The 24,065-nt window shown below is 38.7% G+C and overlaps 2 protein-coding genes across 3 annotated transcripts; one reads left to right on the forward strand and one right to left on the reverse strand.

Annotated features, from left to right (window-relative positions):
- Positions 1-479: 479 nt before the first annotated feature.
- dnajc10 (DnaJ (Hsp40) homolog, subfamily C, member 10) lies at positions 480-14,263 on the reverse strand. Its single transcript, XM_037790672.1, has 25 exons — positions 13,922-14,263; positions 11,585-11,841; positions 11,220-11,385; positions 11,056-11,106; positions 10,417-10,499; positions 9,927-10,058; positions 9,453-9,546; positions 9,277-9,354; positions 9,020-9,063; positions 8,644-8,709; positions 8,214-8,279; positions 8,019-8,108; positions 7,785-7,895; positions 7,582-7,696; positions 6,669-6,796; positions 5,419-5,535; positions 5,238-5,339; positions 5,036-5,096; positions 4,536-4,630; positions 2,880-3,013; positions 2,463-2,516; positions 2,230-2,377; positions 1,264-1,386; positions 1,023-1,130; positions 480-940 (listed from the first exon to the last, which is right to left on the reverse strand). Exons 2-25 carry the CDS (start codon positions 11,792-11,794, stop codon positions 929-931), a joined length of 2,388 nt encoding a protein of 795 aa, XP_037646600.1. The 5' UTR covers positions 11,795-11,841; positions 13,922-14,263; the 3' UTR covers positions 480-928.
- A 3,083-nt stretch (positions 14,264-17,346) lies between these two features.
- nup35 (nucleoporin 35) lies at positions 17,347-21,725 on the forward strand. Of its 2 annotated transcripts, none has more exons than XM_037790974.1 (9): positions 17,347-17,641; positions 19,075-19,242; positions 19,327-19,457; positions 19,554-19,605; positions 20,019-20,127; positions 20,228-20,297; positions 20,975-21,103; positions 21,212-21,346; positions 21,428-21,725. In XM_037790974.1, exons 1-9 carry the CDS (start codon positions 17,629-17,631, stop codon positions 21,503-21,505), a joined length of 885 nt encoding a protein of 294 aa, XP_037646902.1. In that variant the 5' UTR covers positions 17,347-17,628; the 3' UTR covers positions 21,506-21,725. The 2 variants fall into 2 exon arrangements, with proteins under 2 accessions (XP_037646902.1, XP_037646903.1); XM_037790975.1 differs by having other exon boundaries at positions 19,075-19,230.
- Positions 21,726-24,065: the final 2,340 nt, after the last annotated feature.

A 24,065-nucleotide genomic window follows, 5' to 3' on the forward strand; every position in this document is an offset into this window, starting at 1 on the left:
TTAATCTGTCGGTTATTTTCTTGATTAATCGATTAGTTGTTTGGTCTATAAAATGTCAGAAAATGGTGAAAAATGTCTATCAGTGTTTCCCAAAGCCAAAGATGACGTCCTCAAATGTCTTGTTTTGTCCACAACTCAAAGATATTCAGTTTACTGTCATAGAGGAGTAAAGAAACCAGAAAATATTCACATTTAAAAAGCTGGAATCAGAGAATTTAGACTTTTTTTTTTTCTTAAAAAAATGACTCAAATCGATTAATCTATTGTTATAATGGTTGGCGATTAATTTAATAGTTGACAACTAATCAATTCATATTTGCAGCTCTAAGACATTTAATCAATTGTCAAAATAGGTGCCATTTAATTTTCTATCAGTTGATTAATCGATTAATGGCCTAAACTTTTTAGTTCTATATGACGTTTTGACTTCTGAGATATATTTGAGTTTATTATAGAGGTGGAATTAAAACCAAAGTAAATGTTATAAAAGTGATGTGACTGTTGAAATCATTTAACAGAAACACGCCGTTTTATTCTGAAGGTCCAACAGTTTCTACATGAACAATAAAATACAACACTATGTCAACATCGGGCTCCGTGTGTGTGTGTGTGTTTGTGTCAGTAACATGTCCAGTATCCAGTGTCCCACAGTTTTACTTCATAGAGTAAATACAAACAATGGAGACAAAATAAAAAAATCAAATAAAAACAAGGCAGAAGAGTTCAGTACATTCAACACAGCAGGTAACAGTCAGTGTCCAGTCCGTCCGTCCATCCGTCCGTCCGTCCGTCCGTCTCTGCGTTACAGCTGCGTTCTTCTCAAGGAGTGTTGACTGATTGATCATTGTGCTGGACCAATCAAATCCACCTCTGTCCTCTCCCTGACCAATCAGATCGCTGGTCTCTCCCGTGGCACCTCCTCAGATCGTCAGAGCTCGTCCTGTCAGGAGAAAAACACTAGACGTCAGACTCTGGTTCACTGTCTCATCTGTGTTTAAAATTTGAGTTTACCAGAAACGTACCTTCCGTTTGCCGTGTAACCGTGGCGACAGCTGCTGTAGTCGCTGTCTGACGGTGTCAGCAATCACGTTAGCGTCCCGGCTATTGATGTATTCTCCGCTGTGTTCATGCTGTCAAAACACAAACAGACAAGTTTAAGCTTTAAAATGTAGAATGTGGTGTAAGGGGTTGATTCTGTTCTGGTAAGACAACTAAAAAGGTGAAGTTTAGACCGGTGCTGCCGCTTTGCGTGCGTGTCCTCACCCTCCTTGTTCCCAGGTACGGGTAGAATCTGACGGTTGGGTAGGCGGTGATTCCCGCTGATTGGCAGGTCTGATAATGAGCCTGACAGTCCACCTTCCCTGCTCGAACCGTCCCTTTAAGATCCTGTCAAACACACAGAGAACATCCTCGTAACTACATAGAAATCCTCTCTTGTAAGAACACGTCTGCTGGAAGAGTCGGGTCTAGTTTGTCTATTGCCTCTCCAGGGCTGTGAGTCCAGAGGTGGGACCAAGTCATTGTTTCGCAAGTCACGAGTAAGTCTCAGGTCTTTGCACTCAAGTCCCAAGTCAAGACCAACAAGTTCCAAATCCTAAACTTTGAGTTTCGAGTCCTAAACCAGTCATAATGCGCTGTTCACTAAATGTAATGCCGTTTTAACAACAGAGTAACTGACACCAACTGGCGCTCAGTAACGTGACGTTAGTTCTTCATGGTTTTCTCCTGCAACTTGATTGGATGTGTCGGATTGGTTCAAACAAAGTGGATCTGGGGAGTTAAGTGTCATATAATCAAATACCAGTCCCAATAATTTTCATAAAAAATAAAAAGTCCTGAAAATTTTAAGAGATTCAGCGATAAACAACAAAATATAGAAATTCAGTTTGTTCAGTTCAGTTTTTTCCCCCACTTGTAAATCCTCTTTCCAAATAAATCGATAAAGAATCTCTCAAAAAGTAAATAAACCCGACATATCCAACGCTGTCGGAGTTACCTGCACACACTTTTTAAATAAAATACTTTTTAATCTTTGGGTTTGGGGGAAGATTTCAAGTCAAAAGGCTCAATTCAAAGTCGAGTTGCAAGTCTTTTTTGATTTTGTCAAGTCGAGTCTAAAGTCCTCAAATTTGTGACTCGAGTCCACACCTCCTGTGACTGACAGGAACCACAGAACAGATGTTATTAGATAAAAATAATTATCTAGAAAAACAAAAAAAGGTGTCTCACCCGAGCCAGGGCCTCAAACTCTGGAGCGAAGTGTTGACAGGGTCCACACCAAGGGGCGTAAAAATCCAGAATCCAGTGATCCTGACCTGACAGAACCAGAGACCTGAAGGACTCTGGAGTCAGGTCAATCGACGCTCTGGGTAAAGAGCTGCACACACGAGAACATTAACACAACTATAGGACTCCACATCGACAGTCATTGATTCTTTTGACACCAGAAAATAAAGACTCACCTCAGTGCCCATGATTTCAGTGAATGGGCATCTCTGTGCCAACCGTTATAACTCCTGAGGAGACACACAGACAGATCGACAGGATCAATAAGCTGAACTGAAAACTCTTAACATGTTTAATCTGTCACAACGGGTTTGACTAAGTAGTTGGTAAAGATTGTAATGTGATTATGTACTGAAATATAGCCTAAGAGTTCACAGAGAATAGCTGGGCTTCAGTAACAGCTAATAGAGATCCGAATAAAAGATAAAGATAAAGATAAAGAGTGTATGAAATGTATTTAGCTAGACTAAACATGTCCTGGAACCATTTCTGTACTGAATGTACAAAGATAAAACTGATCTCCATCTCCTCTCATGAGTTTCCCAGCATGCCGTAGTGTGTACAGAATGAGTATTTTTAAATGTGGTGCCTACATGAAGTGATCTGGCTGCCGGGTGTTGCCGAGGTACAGGCGGATTTCAGGGTACGCCCTCACGCCTTGGCCCTGACAGAACGGCTGAAACTTCTTACAGTCAACCGAACCAACCAGGATCTGACCCGACAACATCTGGACGGTGAGAGACGGACAGAAAGAAAGAGAGACACACAGGTTAGACAAGTTACACTTCTGTCTGGTCCTCAAACTGCATTTAATCGGGTGAACACTGCTGAGACTAAACCCCACGTGTTGGGGCTCTTCTCCGTGGGCAACATATTTGTGGAGGAGGGGTTGTTTGGTTTCTCTCTCAGAGACAATGTTGTGTTACTTATATTTATTTGAGTTCAAATCAGCCAGATAATAAGTGGAAATATATGTAAAAGATATGTTTGAGGTCATTTAGAAATTGCGATATTAGAGGGAATGATTATTTTGACATCATTATTCTCATTTCACATGATAATGATCATGGTGTGAGTTTTGCGGGGGACCTGTACCAAACAAAGATGTTTTCTTAAGTTTGTAGAACATTATGTGTAGCAGCCAGGACATCCCTGCAGCACCACAATATTTGATTTAAAATGTTATTTTGACACATATTTCAAATGTTGCCTCCTGCAGCCATATTAAGATTTTGACAAAATTCCTTGAAAAAGGTCCGAAAAAATTGTGAAAACTGTAAGAAAAATATGTGAAAAATCCCTCAAAAAATATCTGAAAAATGTCTGAAAAATAGTGAAAACTGTAAGAAAATTATCTGAAATATGTCCAAAAAATATCCGAAAATTATTAGTAAAATCTTTTAAAAAATATGCGAAAAATGAATATCTGAAAAATGTCTGAAATGTATTAGTAAATAATTAATACATAACAAGAAAAAAAAAAGATTTTGACATTTAATTCCGATTAGTTGTTCAGCCCTATTTTTCAACTATACTAAATATCTTGCTGAGTACATATCTTAGTCACAATTCTTCAAAAAAGGCTTTTAAATCCCCAAAATATAGTTTGCTTTTGTCATGTGCTCATAAAATATATATATATAAGAATATCAGCCAATGTATTGTTTGATTTTTAAATATTTCAGATGACTATTGGCCTCAAAAATCCAGTATCAGTTGAGCTACAACGTTTAGGTATGTTGTCCTTCTGGTGACCTCGGTGACGCCCTCAGTGTGCTGCTCAGAAACAGTAAAAATACTGGATTAGTGAGTTTTTTAAGAGAAACTGGCTTTCTAGTCTCTGTTTTGATCTGATCATGTCTATAACCTTTCCTTGGAGTTGTCTGTACCTGCCATGTAGTCAGATAACTAACGCTAGCTAGCCAGGCTGATGTAATGCCTTAACACAGCGGGAGCAGACTTTTCTGCTCTATCTGCACTGATTCTTAAACTGGATGTCTGTGCTCTACTTAGTTGAATCATTTGGCAGTTATTGTTCACAGCTGTATGGGGTATTTTTAAATATGTAAAATAATGACTTACAGGTCATACAGGTCTTTAATTAACTTTAATTATTAGGCCCAGCCCTAGCCTCGGTATTTCTTCATTTCTCTGCAGGATGATTAACCCGGTTTATATTCCAGAGGAGCTGGTTTCATCTACGCAGCCTGTGTGTGTGTGTGTGTGTGCGTATATGATGTGTGTTGTACCCTGGCCATGCGTCTCCACTCTGGAATCAGAGCCTGACAGGGACCGCACCAAGGAGCGTAGAAATCCACCGCCCAGATCTGCCCCTCAGCTCGACCTGCAAACCAACACAACAGCAGGAAACAGAGGAGAGAAACTCATTTAAAATAAGTAGTGACAGCAGTAGAAGTTAGAACAGGAACTAAGAACTTGGTCTAGTGAGTTAGTCAGCCAGTCAAGACTGAATAATTTAAATAACATACATCTCTCTTGTTTTACATAACGGGAGTTTCACCAAACTATCCTGTAACTGTTAAGTTCCTCCAGAATACAAACTGTATGTTTGCTGCTGAAGTGCTAAAAGAGCTAAACCGTCTGAAGTTTTAATTCTGAGAGGACTGAATTAGCTCTACTAAATAACAGAACTAGACAGTTTTGTGCAACTCAATGCATTTAAAACATTTTGTTCCTGCAACCAGCTCCTGGTCTAGCAGGACTATCTGTTGCTGTGACCTCCTGTTACCTTTAACCTTCTCGTTGAAGCTGGAAGGATCCAGGACCATCACAGACGGGTTGACCAGATCCTGCAGAAAGAGACAGAAAGAATTCTTCACTAGGTGTTGATGCAACTTTTTTTTAGTTGAAAGCATTTTGTTGGGGATGTTTGCAGCGGTGAGATTCATTCCCTGCTGTTGTATTAGCATGTCATTGGTATGCAGTAGTACCTGTATGAACTCCAGGATGCCGTCAGCTGAATGGTGTCCTTCGTATTCATGAACAACGGAGCGGTTAAAGATCACTGTGGTGGGATAAGCCTGAATATTATACTGAGAAACAGAGAGAAAGAATTATGACGATATGGACCTGTTTCTATCTCACAATTAATGGTACAGTCCAGATGTTTACCATAGAGCAGAGGTGCTGGTGGATGGTACAGTCCAGAGTACCAAACTTCATCTGTCCAGCCAACTGGATTGAAGCTTTTCTCAGTTCGGGCAGTAAGGCTCGACATGGAGGACACCACTGCACACACCAATCAAACATTAAATCATTTTATATCCAAGTAGGTGACATCACAAGAGCTGTTTTTTAATGCATGACTAGGTATTTCTTAAGGCCTGAGGACAATAACCCCATCTTCACAGGCTCTCACTCGTCTCTCACAAGCCTGAAGCTTGCAGGCATGTTTAGCGTTAAGCGTAATTTACACACTTCATAGTTACTTTCTCCCGTTGCCACGTGTCTCTCTAATCACTCACTGTTTGTGTTGTAGGTGTGACTGGTGTGTCACCAGCCCTGAAGGCAAACAGGGAGTCAGACAGGCTGGGTCATAAAGTAGCAAAGCGTGAAGTATAAAATCAATAATGACGTGGCATTTCCACGTGTATATTTATGATTGGCAAGACGTGTTATATGAGACTTTATATTCTGTCCCTGTGCTACCTGTCGATAAAGACCATGAGTCAAGGCCAAGTATCTCAGGTTTAGGGGTGTGTATCTATTCTCCTAAAATGATCCGAGGGAAGTGGATTACCTGAAATAGGTTCAGTGTGTGATTACTGAGCAGGAGATAAGACTATTTAACAGGGCTGGGGCGATCGTTTCGATTTTCATATTGTAAAATGGTGGTTACTCAAGCTTTGAAATAAATAATATAATAGAACCTTTAAGCTTAAGCAAGCAATACAGTTAAAGTTATGTGAATAAATATTTATAAAAGAGTATGAACATTTTATTTAAAATTTAAACATTTAAAAAAACATATTTAATAGCTTTTAAAAGTCTGTGTGTCTCTGCTCGGTACGACAATATCACAGGAACATGTTCCGTTTAACATTATTATTTTATCTTTAATATCACAATCCAAATATTATCCATAACTAGGGCTGTACTGAACAGTTTGAAACTCCAAAAGTCAAAATTCATTGATAAAAAATAACATATCAACATGTTTTTTATCTAACGAAATATTCTGCTTCAATCCATATTTGTTGGTGTTTAGCCTTTCAAAAACTGTCTCCGGCTTGCCGTACACAAAGGGAGGCACGTACGATATAGTGAAGTCATAACCTGAGCAGGTAAAACAAATCAACACAATGTGTGTATGTGTGTGTGTCCATCAGTCAATATTCTGATCAAAGTAATCGGTTACAAACCGGAGCAAAGAAGTCGACCAGCCAGGGCTCCTTTCTGTCTGAAGGAAAGTTGTCGGGTCTCAGCGTCGTCACATGAGCCCGAACGCTGTCCCTCGCAAAACCCACAATGTTGTACAACACGTCTTTACCTACAGACAGGACAGACAGACAGACAGTTTATATAGACAAATAAGCAAACTAGTAATGAAACGATGAGTTGATTAATCGATTAGTAAATCAACAGACAATTAATCTGCAACTATTTTGCAAATCTATTATTTGTTCATCCAAAACATTCCTTTGTTCTAACTTCTCTAGAGCTGCAACAATTAATCAATTAGTTGTCAACTATTAAACTAATCTCTACTCTACTCTATTAAATTAATATTATTATATTTAATTAATCGCCAACTATTTCAGTCGATTAATAGGTCTGAGTAATTTATTAAGAAAAAAAAAGAGTCAAATTTTCTGATTCCAGCTTCTTAAATGTGAATATATTCTGGTTTCTTTCCTCCTCTATGACAGTAAACCCAATATTTTTGAGTTGTGGACAAAACAAGACATTTAAGGACGTCATCTTGGGCTTTGATCAACATTTTGCACCATTTTCTGACATTTTATAGTCCAAACAACTAAACGATTAATTGAGAAAATAATAGACAGATTAATCAACATTGAAAATAATTGTTAGTTGCAGCCCTAAACTTTTTTTTTCTTAGTATTCTGTGGATGGTAAACTGAATATCCTTTGGACTGCTTTGAAAAAACAAGACATCTGAAGACGCCACTTTGGGCATTGGGAAACTGAAATGAGCGATTTTTTTCTGGCGTTTTATAGACCAAACGATGAGTAAATTAAAAGCTCTATAACAGTATAGAGTGGAACACAGAAAGGTAAAAAGGACAGTAGGTTACAGTCTGTGGTACTGACCATGGTGGATCTCAAAGTCGTGGATTCCCAGTCCTTTAAAGACGGCCACGCAGGGTTTTTGGATGTAGAGAGACTGACACAACTCTGAGTCTGCTATACAGTCAACTCTGCCGACCTGGAGAGACAGACAGACAGTCAGACAGTCAGTTGGACTTACAGACAGGCAGAGGAAGAGAGAGACATGCTGAGAGACAGACTCGTACCTGTATGTGGTCATTTCGGAGGAACGCCTGTAGCTTCTTGTACTCGTTGGAGGCGGGGCTTCTGTCTCCAAACGTAAAACTCACCAACCAGCGATGGTGGGCCAGTTTCCTCTGGGGACAGGAAGTTACAACATTTTAATATGTACTGTAGAGTATTTGCGTTTACCTGGAAGCTGTAGGGTAGATCTGAGTGTGTGTACCTGGAAGCTGTAGGGTAGATCTGAGTGTGTTTACCTGGAAGTTGTCACTGGTCAGCAGCTCCAGATCAGGCAGATGGTTGAGGACCTGATTGTAAATCTCTTTACTGTCCAGAGTATTCAGCCACTGGAACACATGCACATAGAGTCAATACTGCAGTACTACACACAGTATTACTACAGACAGTACAACAATGTCCACATACAGACAGTAATGTGTCCTTTGTCTTACCAGTATGCTGTCTTTCTGATCCAGAGAACTTCCAGGTGGGAAAAAAGCAGTCGCTCCACTGGTCACCTGAAATACAGCCGAAGGATTAGATACTAATACTAGTACTGCAATAATAAATACACCCCTACTACTAAAACTACTACTGCTGTTGCAACAACTGCTGTTCCTGCTGGGCTTATTTTTGTACCTGAAAATAAATCTAAAAACAGTTGAGAGCAGCTTGAGGGCACGGTGTGTTCAGAAACAGCAAATCTACCTACGCTGCTTTGCAGATGATACTGTGATTTATCTTCCATATAAACCCGACTAGCAAAAGCATCATGGGAGTCTATTAATCCTCACGGGACCAATGACCACAAACAGAGGAGTGAGTATTTTTCATGCAGGTATGTTACAGTATCCGTAGTATTGCAGTAACGCCGACCCATACCTGGAAACTGTCACAGAGCTGTTGCTGTGAGGTGCAGTCCATCCATCCCACCTTAACTAGACCATCCTACAAACACACATTCAAATCAGAAATTTATGTTTTGTAAACCAATATAATCAGTAGAAGTTATTACAGTAAATACACAGTATAACTACTACATCTACTAACATGTTTTCCCCACTGAACACATGTTTAATGTTCTATAATGTATCTCACTAATTAAAGAGATGATTGAGGTTTATGGAAAATGGAAAAAAGGCATCAAACAATCACGCTGTGCAGAGTGGGTTGAGTTGCGCCTATATTTACAGTATAAGGACAACACTGCGGCTCCGTATATAATAATCTATAATAATATTTCTATAATAGTTCTCACCAACATCCCCGCCAACTTCTGTCTTGTTCTTGCCTCCAGGCAATCTGAGAGAGAGAAACATTATTACTAAATGACAGGCTAGTTATATACTCAGCTATATACTAACATCACACACACACCTCTGTATGCGCATTTGTGACATACAGTGAGACGTGATTGAATGTTTAAATCAAGATATCAGGAATGTGACAATCAGACATGCATGAACACTTTCAGGCATGAAAATAACCCTCATATATGCATGTGGTGTGTGTTACCTCCAGTGTCACAGCAGAAGGAGATCAGCCAGCCGAGCCCTGACGAGTATGCGCTCTCTATCTCGCTGAACATGTTACCTGACAAAAAAAGCACGCCCACCATGTCAGACCACACAGAACGATATAAACCAGCCTGATAATCAGATATAAACTGTAAACGCTGAACAATAGCTTACCTTGCCAGAGCTCAGTGACGGTTGTTGTGATGAACTTCATGGAGAACTTCACCAGACTGTCTTTAGAACGCTCCCCGTTAAACTTCTCAGGTCTCTGTAGAGAAAGACAAACAAAATGTTAATGATAGCTAAACAAGACTCTTCTGATGCCGAGCTAACTGAAGAATTCAGCTTAGCAAAATTTATCCAGACTGCAAACCAAAAGTGTACTGGGGAGCTGTCATTGGATGAGCTTGCAGCTTATTCTGAGAATTTTGTTCATGTAAACGTGCAGGAAGTTTTCAGTGTAACCACAGAGAGAAGATACAGATCATGTTAAAATGGAGATGAAAACAGATGGCAGACAAGAAACTGGTGGGGGTTTAAATTCAGAACATTTTCCAGCTGCACTTCCATTTTAACCAATGCAGCGGCCCACACTTCACTCACATTAGTTAGATAGATGATCAATAAGGAAACGATCAATAAACAGACCTGTCCTGCTTTGTAGACAAACAGACTGGGGTAGCTGTTGATGCCTTTACTCCTGCAGAGATGGTTGTTGTCTCCACAGTTCACCGCCCCAATCCTGATGACTCCATCCATCTCTTTGGCAAACTCCCTCCACTGAAAGACAAACACGTCGGTTAGAGAGAGAGACGCACAGAAAGACACACGGACGCTAGTCTGCTGATTTATACTGAACTTCCTAAATATACAACAGAGGCTCCTGCAGGTAACATTTAAGGAGGAAAATTAAACAGGAAAAAAAGTATAAAAAAAGTAGATGTAAAAACAGAAAATCTGACATAAAAGGATAAATTAATGGAAACAAAATGAGCTTACAGTGAAAATCTAGAATCATAAAAGGCTACAGTGAGCAGTAAACACTTGCACACAAGGTGCATGTTCAGTTGAGTGTGTTTAGTTCATGTTTAAAGTGCAGGTGTGTGTGTTTTTCTTATGTATTTTAGTGTTATATTACCGTTGGAGCCAGCTCGTGACAGTGCGAGCATCGTGGGAAATAGAAGTTGATGAACCAGATTTCTCCAGAGTTTACTGCTGCCTCTGAAACACACACAACACTCATGTTTTAGTGCCTTTGCCATCTTACAGCCATGAGGCCGTAATGGTCCCACTGGGGCCAAAGAGAGACAACACTACTGAGTTGCATTATGGGAAATGTAGGATCCAAGCGTCCAGTATGAGATTGACCTATACTGGGCACTAAAAGTCACGATGTATCGGCCTTTGCTGCTTCGACGTTGACCTTTTTTAAAAAAATATCTGGCTTTTATCAGTCACCCACCGTTGTAGAAGTACAATATCAACAATATCAATATATAAATAATGTGGAAGTATAACATCAAGCCAAGAACCTTTATGGGCGACCCACCCCTGAACCTGAACCCAGACAGATTTATTTGGTAGGAACCAAAGATGCTGCTACCAAGAATCAGACCCCAGCTTTTTGTAATGACCCCTACACCAAATGGCAAATGTGATTTTTTGGGTACAACAATTTTTTGCGCTGCACCCAGGAACTGAACTCTCTGGCTCAAGATAAACTCTGGCAAACTAAAAGTTAGTTTGAGATGTGTGAAAATAAAAAAACATCTCTTACCAAATTCTCCGCTGTCCAACGTGATGACCTCCAAATCATCATCGTAGATACCTGGACAGGAAAGACAGATTTAAATATCAGTTTGTGGTTTTCAAAGACAATATTTGCTCTTGTAGCATCACCATGGTTACACATGACAGGCGTGCATGGTTACGGAGACTTACCGAAGTCGTATCGGTAGAAGTTCCAGCTCTCGTAGCCTCCTCCCTGCTGCTGCTCGTCCAGTCCCTTCTCTCCATATTTATCATATTTCTTCCTGAGGTCTGCGTCCTTCAGAACCTCGTAGGCTCGATTCACCTGCAGGAACTTCTCGTGTGCTGAGGCGTCGCCCTAAAACACAACACTTTTATCAGGGTTTTGCGTATACTGACTGGAGTTTTGTCAGGGTTTTTGTGTAGTTGTAGGTTTAATTGGGGTGTTAGGGGTTGTGGTTTTTAGCAGGGGTTGTTCTTTTTAGCAGGGTTTATACGTAAGTGTTTCAGGGGAAATCAAGGGTTGTGTCCGAGTTTATGGTTTGAGGCAAACTCACAGGGTTTTTGTCGGGGTGCATGGTGAGCGCCAGCTTCTTGAAGGCCTGTCGTATCTCTCTGGTCGTGGCTTCCCTGCTGACTTTCAGCAGATTGTAGTAGTCTTGGCCTTCCGCTGAAACCGCCGCCAACAGCACGATGAGGAGCACCAGCGGCACCATAACCTGGACGGGACTTGGCCGCTGAACCCCGAGGACAACCCTGCGCCCCATTACCAGTTCTCCCAGTACAACCACAATGACCAGCAGAGGATGAGCAGCTGGAACACACAGGCACAAACATTATTCCCTCCTTGTTGCGCATATAGATGACCAGGTCAATGCTACAGAGTTTACTGCTGTGTGATGAAGAAGGTAAACCCTGAGGCCATTAACATCCTCCACTCATGCTAGTTTATTTGCATGATAGGCACATAGATAACAAATGGAGTCATCATTGGATAACCAGCATGGCATGTTGTGACATAATTGTATTAATTGCTCTGTGTTCTGCTTTGTTCTCTCAACTGCATATGTGGCTTGGGTGGAGTGGCTTGGAGCATGGGAACGGCTGAGTGAGTGTCTGTTGTTAATTAGGTCCCACCACCACCACCACCACCCCCCTCTACCTTTATATGCCATCAGTGAAGGTTGGCAGCGGACAGCTAGAGCAACATTCTTAAAACTGGTCTCTCAGCTATTCTTCTATCTTAAGATACCAGCCAAAACCAATGAACACCGTACACGGTGTACAAACTGGTTAGTATGTGGTTACACTGTGTCTCTGTTCGAAACGTCGTAGGGGTGAACTTGTATTTTTTGTTATCTTACGGTATGATAAAGTGGCTCCTGTACCCCAAAATAAGATACTTCTGTTCATTACTTTGGAACATCCTGTTATGTCATTTAAAAGAAGTTGTTTTCCAGTTTATCATAACACATTATTTACATGCTCATATGTAAATTGATAGAGTTATTGGTGGCTGCAATCTTTCCTCGTGTCTGTGAGGAGACCATTTAAGAAATGGGGGTCAAAATCCACAGTTTTCGTTCTGTGTAAAAATACCTTCGAAGGTCCAGTTGAAGTTAATATGAGGCTTTAGCAGTGAGTTTAACAAAGCAAGAGGGTACCTTCTAAAAGTATTTTTAATACAAAACTCCATCTCGGTTGACCATTGGTGGAGGGATGGTAACACAAAGAGGAAATGTTGTACTAAAAGGAATGTATCCTGACTTGACTTGATTTGATTGACTCAGACTGCTGAAGCCTCATATTGTCTTTGGCTTAACTTACAAATGCATTTTGAATGAATCACTTCATCTTCCAGGTCAGATTTGGGGACCTGGAATGAGCAACCCGTGTATGTTATAACTATTTACACCAAGAATAAGAGGTTTAACACATCAACTTACAAATACTTGTCAAACCATTTAAGTAGAAACTTTGCATTTAATGTTAGTAAAGTTGTCTTTTTGCACATATTTTCTAAGTTGGTTGTAGTAGTCTGGTATATTTATAGTGTATTCTAATATATTCTATATTCTTTATATTGTGTATACTAGTGTTGATAGGTGTATTTACTGTATATTTATTGTTCCTGTACATTACATTACAATAATTTCCCAATTTGGGATCAATAAAGCCTATCTATCAATTTCAAAATAAAAGCTAATTTTATATTCAGTGGTAAAACACTGAAGAAGCAGAACTTTCCTTTTCATCTGTTACTTGTGTCATCTCATATACAAACACAGAGAAATTAACATCAATTTCATCACTTATAAATTGCACAAGAGGAAGGATCATTCTGAGATGTTATGTAGATAACCAGCAGTAAAATACACATACTCTATATAACATATATTATAACAACACTGTAATAAACCAATAATAACAAACACACTTACCCAGAAAACCACAGATACTTTGCATTTAATGTTAGTAAAGTTTTCTTTTTGCACATATTTTCTAAGTTAGTTGTAGTGGTCTGGTATATTTATAGTGTATTATAATATATTCTTTATATTGTGTAGATATTATTTCTAGTGCTGATATGTATATTTACTGTGTTTTTACTATTCTTATACATTACATTACAAGGATTTACCAATTTGGGATCAATAAAGTCTAGAGCTAATTTTATATTCACTGGTAAAACACTGAAGATCATCTTATATACAAACACAGAGAAGTTAACATCAATTTCATCACTTATAAATTGCACAAGAGGAAGGATCATTCTGAGATGTTATGTAGATAACCAGCAGTAGAATAAACATACTGTATAGAACACATATTATAACAACACTGTAATAAACCAATAATAACAAACACCCTTACCCAGAAACCCCAGAGCTCACCTGTGGTAGTGTATCCCTCCTGGTGTCCCCTGATCCTCTGATTCCTCTGATCTGATCTTAGTGTCTCCTGATCAGCAGAGAGAAGCTACAGCAGGCTGCTCTACAGTAAGCTAGGCTAGAAGCTAACTATCTCAACTTGCAGGTTAATTATCTGCCTGATTAGCTTCACTGAATCTGGTGTGTTTTGGTGAAGATGAAGCTAAATTATGTCTCTATTGTTCACCAGAGTTTCGATCTGATTCCGCCTCGTTACCTTACAGAGGAGCCTCAACTTTAAGAGCCTGCAGCTGAAGATCCGCATCAGGATCCGGATCAGACTCAGACCGGCTTCAAGCTCACCATAACAACACACTACACTTCCGCTTCCCTTCACAATAAAAGCCGTACAGATTAACCAAGACAGCACACCAGGGTCTGAATTCAACTTTTTTATACTCCTAATGGTAAATATTTGGAACAAGCTCCCAGAAAACTGCAGGACCGTTCAAACTCTTAGTTCTTTTAAATCAAAGCTTAAAACTTTCCTGTTTAAATGTACAGTATAAATAAATGCAGGATTAAAGCCAGAATAAACCAGAGTATTGCAGAGTTGAAGATTATTATTGGGTTACAGCTGCTGATAAGGGTGAAAAATAATAAATAAATATATATGTTGTGTAAGGCAAGGCAGCTTTATTTGTAGAGCACATTTCAGCAACAATTCAAAGTGCTTTACATAAACATGAAAGAACATTGAGACATAATTAAAACAGTTATAAAAAAAACATTAAAGATTATAAAATAAAAACAAGCTAAAATTAAAAGCTATAGGATAGAAGCTAAAACAGATTATAACACACAAGAGTAAACGCTCTAGTGCAGTATAAGATCATTATCTGGTTTAATAAAAGGCAGCAGCAGCAAACAGGAAAGTTTAAAGCTTTGATTTAAAAAGAACTCAGAGTTGGAGTTGGTCCTGCAGGTTTCTGGGAGCTTGTTCCAAATATTTGGTGCATAAAAACTGAACGCTGCTTCTGCATTTTTAGTTCTGTCTCTGAGGACATTAAGCAGACCTGATCCAGATGACCTAAGCGGTCTGGATGACCTGATCCAGATGACACGAGAGGTCTTGATGGTTCATAACATAGCAGAAGATCAGAAATGTATTTTGGCCCTAAACCATTTAGTGCTTTGTAAACCAGCAGGAATATAAACACTGAGTCAGTGGTGCCAGACTGTAGAATTATGGACTATATCATGTAACCTTAATGCATGACTATATTTAGTAACACTTAATTGTACAGGTTTGCATATTTCATGGTAAATAGGTGATAATTAGCAAGTTACCTATTTGAAATTTCTTTGGAATTACTGCCAAATTACCCCAAATATTTACCTCAAAATGTATCGAAAATTACTTTACTATATAGATAACATTTAACCAGGAGAGTTAGAAAGTGCTTTTATTTTGACAGCAGAAAAGCTTCCTTTACGGGGAGGTTTTTCATTGGCTGCTGTAACTTGACGTAACACTGGACGCATTCCGATGATAATGGTGCGTTCATGGCCGCACGTTATACTGTAGAACTATTCCAATAACACATTTTAAAATGGCCAATATTAAATAAAAAAAAGCAGAAGATATGAAATAAATAGTCAAATGAATAAATGCAATAATATAAATTAAAAATGTAATATATTTTTGAAATTATTTTATAAATTAGTACAACTCAACTTGTTATAAGGAAATGGCCTTTAATTAGTCTTAATTAATAGGTTAATTTGTTGACTATTTCCTCATAGTGGTTAGATGCTGAGTTTTTAATAGGCATAATGTGTTAAATATCTATTAAATATATGTTTCTGATTTATGTCACAACATATTCGTTAAATTGTATATTTAATTTTATTTGTTCATATGAACATTAACATCATATTGTCTTGTGTAGGCACATTTAGTTAAAACTGTGTCAGTTAGTGTTTTTGTTTTTATTGTCCGAACAAAAATTTAGTTTTGAATAGTCTTATAACTGAAATGTATGGTCAACACACATTCTTTATACTTAATACTATATATATATATATATATATATATATATTCCTGCACAAAACTGCACAGCTCTTTCATCTCAAAACAGATGTATTGTAAATATTTTTGCTTTTTATTTTTTATTTTTTATTACTGTTTATCGTTAAAAAGGAATAATTAGATTACATTACATTAGATTAGATTACATTAGATTATATTAGATTAGATTACATTAGATTAAATTAGATTGTCATTGTAAAGCGTACAGGTACTGTAGTCTGTTTATTGACAATACTGTATATACTGCTCCTATTTTTATACTTCCTTCTATTTAAATGGTTCATATTTGTTTCACTTTGTTTAGCTCTTTTTTACTGTGTTAGCTGATGCATCTTGTTTTTTGCACTATCCCCTTTGCTGCTGTACACTGCACATTTCCCCACTGCGGGACTAATAAAGGAATATCTTATCTTAAGTTATGCCAGTAGTAGACATATACAGTTAGACATTATATATATATATATACATATATATATGTATATATATATATATAAAGCGACCGAAACCTGCTTCACTGTACATATATGAGCATGTGGGAATTGTTTTAAAACAAAGTTGAAAAAAATGTGAACCTATCCTTTATCTTCTTTGAGTTTAAAGATCCCGTACATGACCTGGCAATCAAATTCATAATCATTCTTGGAAAGTTTTTTATACATAAAAATAGATTCCTGAAATTAAGACCAAATTTCTATGTTTTTCATAAGGAGCTGTGTCTTTACTTTTCATGTCTGAAACATATGAAGAAACAGAATGCTATGAAGCTTTCAATGTTAGTTGAGGACCTTAACCTTACAGAGAACCCCTATAGCACTATTAGACCTATTAGCACTATTCACACATTCCCTTACTTTTGTTTTTGTTTGTTTTGTTTGTTTTGTTGTTTTTTGTTTTTCTCTCTCTTCATCCACACTCTTATGCACTGTACGCCAATTTCCAGGCTTGTCTGTTCCCTTGTAGTTTTTCAAGATTCAAGATTCAAGATGTTTATTGTCATGCCGGTTATACAGGTACAAACGTGTGAAATACTTTTTGCTGGGAATAATAAGTTATATTACATTTACATTAGAATTTCATTTACATTACAATTATAAAAGGAAATACTTTGTACAAGGACATATTAAGAACATATACATTAAGAACATATACAGTATATACAGTATAAGATATATTTTGTGTGAGAAGGTGTATGAATTATGTGTGGACTGTTCTGTATGATGCCATATTGTAATGTAAATTTCTCAATAAAAATAACAAATAAAAAAAAATCTTTGAGTTTCAATCTGTTTTTTTCAACGCTTGTAAAACACAACTCCCTTGAACGCATCTTCACACAGAACTATCAAAATGCGCCGGAAGTCGCCTCCGTTAGCTTAGCATCCAGTCAGCTCGCTCCACGAGCAGCACTGAGATCCAGAAACAACCTGCTTTAGACTGAAATATCCCATTTTAAACCACTCCACGTTAACTAATAGGATGCTATAAGTTATCATTTAGCTTCCCCTTCAGTAGAGTTTTCAATAACAGTGAGTTATAGCGATAAATCAGTTAGTTTAGCTAGCCTCGTTAGCTAGCCGGCCGTCTGACGTCATTTCCTACTTTTGAATATCGCGGCCAGAAAGTAAAGAAACAGAAACAGATGGAGCAACAAGGTAAAGAAACCTGCTGTTATCTGCTTTTTATTATGTTTTACTGTTATTTATATGTTTATCAATCATCTGTCTGTCCTCACAACCTGTTAGCTCAACATTAGTATGTTCATTTCCCTGTTTTATGAAAGGTAAATCAGTGTAAGAGGTCAATCACACAGACTGACAGTGAACACGTGAGCAGAGATTTGACTGGATGTTTCTGTCACTGTGCTGTGATTACATTTACTGGACTGATCCTGATCCTGATCCAGATCCTGACAGTTGTCTGGACCATTATATTGTTGTCACTTTACCCATATACTTTTACTTACTGTTTAAGAACCTGTTTACATCTCTGTATATAGTTTTTCATTTATTTTATACTTGAAACTATACACTATACACAAAAATACAGTATATATATTATATTTAATAAGCTGCATTCAAGATTCAAGCCCTTTATTGTCATTGTGTAGTACAACGAAATTAGATTGTGACAAAAATAGGTGTTAATGAAAAGATAATACAATAAAAAAAGAGATAGTGCAATATAAATATAAAAATAATACAATATAAAATATAAAAATACAATATGTTTATTGATGAGATGACAGTTTTGCCAGATTATTGCACAATGTGTCCGTCAGATAATTATATAATTATTTCACAGCATCATATAATTATTGCACAGACTGATCAGCATATGTTATAGCACATATCCGTAACAGTAGAATACTATACTATATTTGATCCCTTGATTATAACTTCTGCACTATTTTATGTCTTGGATCCTCTTCTTTTTTTTTACTTGCATGATTTTTTTATATACATATTTAATGTGAATTGTTGGAGGGAGCCTGAGATCTTCTCTGTCATTTTTTTGCATATGACAATAAATAACTTGAAGCAGACAGACTTCATCAATCAGGGTTAATACGGTTTCTACCCGTGTATAATTGTTAAATCAGAGTCCCAGAGCCAAGCATTTGTTTTTCCGTAAATAAAGAAATTCTTGAAGGCCGTTTAACAACAGTACTTACCATTGTTCTGAAAGATTTTCCAGAATCCTCAAAGAGTCCTCTGTCCCTATTGATGTAAAAATATGCACAATAACAAATGAGCCTTTTCCCAAGTTGCGAATGTTTTCTAATCCAGTAAAGATTGTAGTTGGAAGTGACGCATGTCTTTGCTCTGAACTGTATAATGTGAACCAAAATTTAAAACGTTATTATTACTTGTGTGGTACAAACTGAGCAATCAGGTACAGTATGCCTCCTCTGGCTCGCTACTTTTTTGGATTAGGAAATTGAGTTGTGACTTGAGAAATATTAAAATAAGTCTATGCAGCTGCATTTACTATAGTTTACATTTTATTAAATAAAATAAACAGCAGACCAGTCAGCGTTGTTGGTGACCACTTGTCTTAAACCAGTCTACCTGTCCCAATCTCTCAGTGGGAAATGAACCGATGAGCCTGGGCTCTCCCACCTCTCCCAAGCCGACCCCTGGAGCTCAGTTTCTCCCCGGCTTCCTGATGGGCGACCTGCCAGCTCCAGCTAGCCCCCAGCCGCGCCCCTTCAGTCTATCCACGCCCATCATGGAGAGCACAGGTACGCCTCGAGGTCAGCAGGAAAACACCCGTCTGTAGATCAGCTGATTGTTGTTTATTCTGTGGATTCATTAGTGTCTCTCGTCCTGCATTTTAGGAGGAGTTGGAGGAGGCTCGGCCCCACAGCCTGTTGTCCCCACCCCCAAAGATAAGAGTGGGGCCCCACCAGTTCGCAGTATCCATGACGACCTGGTTACTGTGACGACGCCCCTCAGCACATACAGACAGGTTAGTACACAGGCGCCGTCTGAATGATGATAAAATGTGAGCCAAGGCAAGAAAAGTATGAACATATTTTAAATACTTCTCTCTGTCTCTTTTCAGTCTTTTCCAGTTATGCAATCTCCTCTGTCTGCACGAGGGGCCTCAACTCCAGGTACACACTGATACTGTCACTACCACTGGTACTACCTATTCTACTGCTGCTATTAGTCTATTATTGGCATTACTCAAACCAATTAATCAATTATCAAAATTGTAGGCAAATAATTTAATACTTACCAACTAATTGATTAGTCATTGCAGCTCTACTAAATTCAAGATCCAGGTATTCTCGGGGCGCGATTAATAAAGCTGGACATTTGTTTAGGGTGAATTGTGTTTAAATATACAGTTGATATTTTGATTGAGAATATCTGATGTGCTCTTTGCTGCTTTTTTATGCATCTGTCTGCTATATTTTTTATTTTTTTCTTGGGGAAAAACCCCCACAAATGATGTCTACATGTCTGCTGTCACCCAGCTTGCATTCACCTTTCTGTTTCTTCCTTTACCTGTCTCTGTCTCCAGGTGTGCAGCAGCTGTGCCTGTCTCCAGCTCAGGTGGATCCCTTCTACAGTCAGGGAGAGTCTCTGTCATCTGACGACCAGCTGGACCAAACCTGGGTCACTGTGTTTGGGTATTTATACTGCTAAATATACTGCTAACACTGCTGTACTGCTTACTATACTGTGAATACATATACTGTACATCATGAACTGTGTGTGTGTTTTTGTTAGTTTTCCTCCAGCCTCAGCCTCCTACATCCTGCTGCAGTTCGCTCAGTACGGAAACATCCTCAAACACACGGTGAGACACACATACAAAATCAAATATCACAATATTTTTTTACCAATTACCTCAATATCAATATTGTAGGGTTGATATCGGTGCTTTCACAAAATATTTACACAATTAGATTTTTGATAAATAATCATCAGTAATGTGGATATAATGACTAAGTGGGTAAAGACAAATAACAGAACAGCTAGAACAGACTGGTTAGTTCAGAAAATGACATCATTTTACTGTAATGCAGCGTTGAAAACCAGGAAAAGACAAAACTTATGCCATATTACAATATCCATTCCAAAATCTCAGACGATATCTAGTCTCATATCGTGATGTTGATATTGATACAGTATATTGCCCAGTCCTAATTTACAGCCTCATGTTAGCTTGAGAATGATCCCAATGAGTTCCATGCAGCGAGGAAGTGTTATACAGATTTGGGAATTTGAAAAAATAGTGAAAAAGAGAGCACTGATATTGGGTCAGTAGTCTGTATCAGCAGAGTTGAGCTATCTGAACTATCTGAATCAGTATCCGGAGAGAAAGTCCCTTTATGGGTCCTGAAGCCCGTGTGGGCAGTAAGCATCCTGAGCAGTGAACTTTAGCTTATAAGAAACATGCAGCTTCACAACCAGCTCATGTTTTTAGAGGTGTATTGACTGGAACTGATTGATGTATTGATAATTTACTGACAGATGGCGTCTCCTGGTAACTGGATGCACCTTCAGTATCAGTCCAGACTTCAGGCCAGGAAAGCTCTGTCTAAAGATGGGAAAGTGTTTGGTGACGCCATCATGGTGGGAGTCAAACCCTGCATAGACAAGGTCAGTACCTGTTTTTACCCACCTGTGTCTGTGTGTCTGTCCCTCTCTCTGTCGTCTGATTGGTCCTCCACATCAGCCTTATTGAAGCCTTTTCTTTCTCGTTCTCAGAGTGTAATGGACAGCAGTGCAGCCGTCTCTACTCCCCTCTCCTCCTCCTTCTCCTCCTCCATCCTCCCCTCCACTCCTCGCTCCGCCATCAGACCGCTCAGCGCCGCTTACAGGAGCTCCGGCAGCGACTACCAGGTGACTTCTGACCCCAGGATTCACTTTGGATCTGAACTGTGCATTTACTTGACTTAAAAATTAACAAATCTGTGTCTTTAGGTGGTAGCAGACCGACAGACACCCAGGAAGGACGACAGTATGGTTTCAAAAGCGATGGAGTACATGTTTGGCTGGTGACATTACACAATGCATCATGGGATACCTGCAGCCTCAAAGGAAAGAGGGGAGTCCATGGACAGATGGATGAACTGATTCACTACACTGTGTGTGATTGTGAGAGAGTGTGTGTGTGAGTGTGTGTATGTTGAGGTAGAGGATCTTTCTGTCTTTCTTCTTTTATAATCAATATTTTTTAATGTTTTTGTCTCAATAAAGTTTTTTCTCTGGTTTGAATTCAGTGAAGCAGAAGTTTCATTCAGAGGTGAAGTTCCCTCTGCAGCCACGTGGTGGCACTGTTTACTTCACCAAGTGCAGTCACATCCTCACGTTTACAGGCAACTTGATCAGTCAAGGTCTTCAACACCAGACTGGGGAAACCATTTCTTTATGGAGCTGGCTTTGTGCATGATGACATCGTCGTATTGAAACATGAAATGGACAAAGACAACGTTGGAAAGAATACTGTTGTCTAAAATATGATTGTATGCTGCATCAAGATTTCCCTTCATTGAAACTTAAGAGGCCCAAACCAGGAAAAACTGACTCAGATTAAAGGTGGTGTCCACGCACATGTGGCCAAATAATGCATTTAAGGAATAGTTTGACATTTTGAGAAATATTTGCTTTCCTGCCAAGAGTTAGATGACAAGATTCATACCTCCTCTCATGTCTGTTCAACAAATATGAAGCTTTAGTCAGTAATGACTAGCTTAGCTTAGCATAAAGACTGGAAACCGACAGGGACCAAAGTCGTGTCCAAAGATGACAAAATCTGCTCTACACCTCTAAAGCTTACGATTTACCGTGCATCTCATTTGTTGTTATACATTGCCTATTTTATTGTTGTATTCTAGTCATATTTAAATATTTGAATATCATCCCTGGTGTCTCTCAAGCTCTCTGCTCTGGTCCTCGTGAAACTGCAGTAAAGGTCAGACTCATGTTGGAGTAGAAGGCAAGGAACTGGGCACGCAGACAAATATGCTAGAATTGTTGTAGCTTAAAGCTGGCCCACACTAAAAGATGTTTCAAATCTTAACAGATGTTGAAAATTTGAGAGACCCCACACATAACGACATGTTATGATACATTTATTATATTTATTTTGTATTTAATTGGGCCCAATATCGGCTTGATTCTCTAAATTTTGGGTATTTTATTTGATGCTGTTGTTTAGAAATCTATATTAACTGACAGCGATCAATAAAATATGAAATTGCAGTTGGTTCTGCAACAAAAAAGCATTTGTATAATAACAGTGAAGTACAGAATGGTTGAATGGACTCTGATGTAAGAATGAAATATTAATTTGTCCAACAGATGGCTCCACAAATCCTGCCACACAAACACCAAGAAGTCTGTTATGTGAACTTCTCATTAAAAACTCCACTTCTGTAATTAGTTCTTGAGTTGGGAATATTTGAAACGGGATTACAAAAACCTAAAGAGTTCAAGTCTTCCCAAAAAAACAGAAGCAAATGTTCATAAACATGTATTCAGTTTAAAGACGTTAGGTTACGTAATAGGTTCCCACCTCACACCCATTTTTATCAAGTTAAGCAACATTTTTTGAAGCAGGTAGGCGCACCTTGATGCTAAGCCTGCCTGCCGGGAAATACTCCCTACGTCACTGGATGACTAAAGAATAATAATGACTCAATCAAGTTGACACACTAGGGAAGTAATAAACACACTGATATTCTTGCCTAACCTGCCAAAGAGGCTCAAACAAGCAGTATGAACAATGACTCTGGTTTCAGTGAAAACTTGTATAAGAATCAAGAGAGAGGGTCCCTTTTCCTGTCTTGTAAACATTGTGACACTGACTCACGATTTGATGCCTTGGTGACAGAGTAAGGGGGATTTCCAAAAGGCACCAGCCTCGACTTTCATTTCAGAAATTGCTCACCAGTTGACCTCTCTCCTAGTAGCCAATTACCTCTGGTGTTACCTTATGCCAGCAACATATGGTGCCCTCAGCCCCCGCTTTACTGGTACAGCATAAAGTCAGGGGGATAAATGACGAGAACAGGCCTCACTCTCAGCCTGCACTGGATGCAGAACAGAAGGCCCGCTGCTAGAAGAAAGAATGAGAGGAGGGGGTTGTGCGTGTTGAGACGGGGAGGACGGGGGACGGCTTTGGTTAAGCTTACGCATGACCCTCCAGACCTTTAAGGACATTTGAAACTGATTAAGGGGAAAGAGTTTATGTAAAAGATTATAAATATACAGTATATAGGCTTCTCTGACCCACAGCTTTGTGCTGCAGGAGACTCGGCAACAACTCTCATCTGTGTGAGGGGTATTGTTGTTGTGTATGTGTGGTCTTTCTGTTGTCTTTTGTGGTAGAGAGGAGGTTGTGTGGAAGTTGCCCGACGTCTTCCTGGATCCACATGCTTTCTATATCTTTGCACTTTATATTGTTATTCTGTTTATCCAAGGTTTAATCTTACAATTGTTATTATTTGTCTACTCTGTGCATACAACATCATATTAATTGTCTATCTGTCCTGGAGGAGGGATCCCTCCTCAGTTTTCCAAAATGTTTATCAAGTAATCCGGATAGATTTGATGAGTA

Source organism: Sebastes umbrosus, chromosome 13, assembly GCF_015220745.1.
Source record: "Sebastes umbrosus isolate fSebUmb1 chromosome 13, fSebUmb1.pri, whole genome shotgun sequence".
NCBI lineage: Eukaryota > Metazoa > Chordata > Actinopteri > Perciformes > Sebastidae > Sebastes > Sebastes umbrosus.

Coding starts and splice junctions, on each gene's coding strand:
- nup35 (XM_037790974.1), top strand. Junction 19,606..20,018: donor ACGAGGGGCCTCAACTCCAG/GTACACACTGAT, acceptor CTCTGTCTCCAG/GTGTGCAGCAGCTGTGCCTG. Junction 20,128..20,227: donor ACCTGGGTCACTGTGTTTGG/GTATTTATACTG, acceptor TGTTTTTGTTAG/TTTTCCTCCAGCCTCAGCCT.
- dnajc10 (XM_037790672.1), bottom strand. CDS start 11,794: ATGGGGCGCAGGGTTGTCCTCGGGGTTCAGCGGCCAAGTCCCGTCCAG. Junction 8,280..8,643: donor AGCTCTGTGACAGTTTCCAG/GTATGGGTCGGC, acceptor GCTGTATTTCAG/GTGACCAGTGGAGCGACTGC. Junction 5,097..5,237: donor GCATCCTGGAGTTCATACAG/GTACTACTGCAT, acceptor CTCTTTCTGCAG/GATCTGGTCAACCCGTCTGT.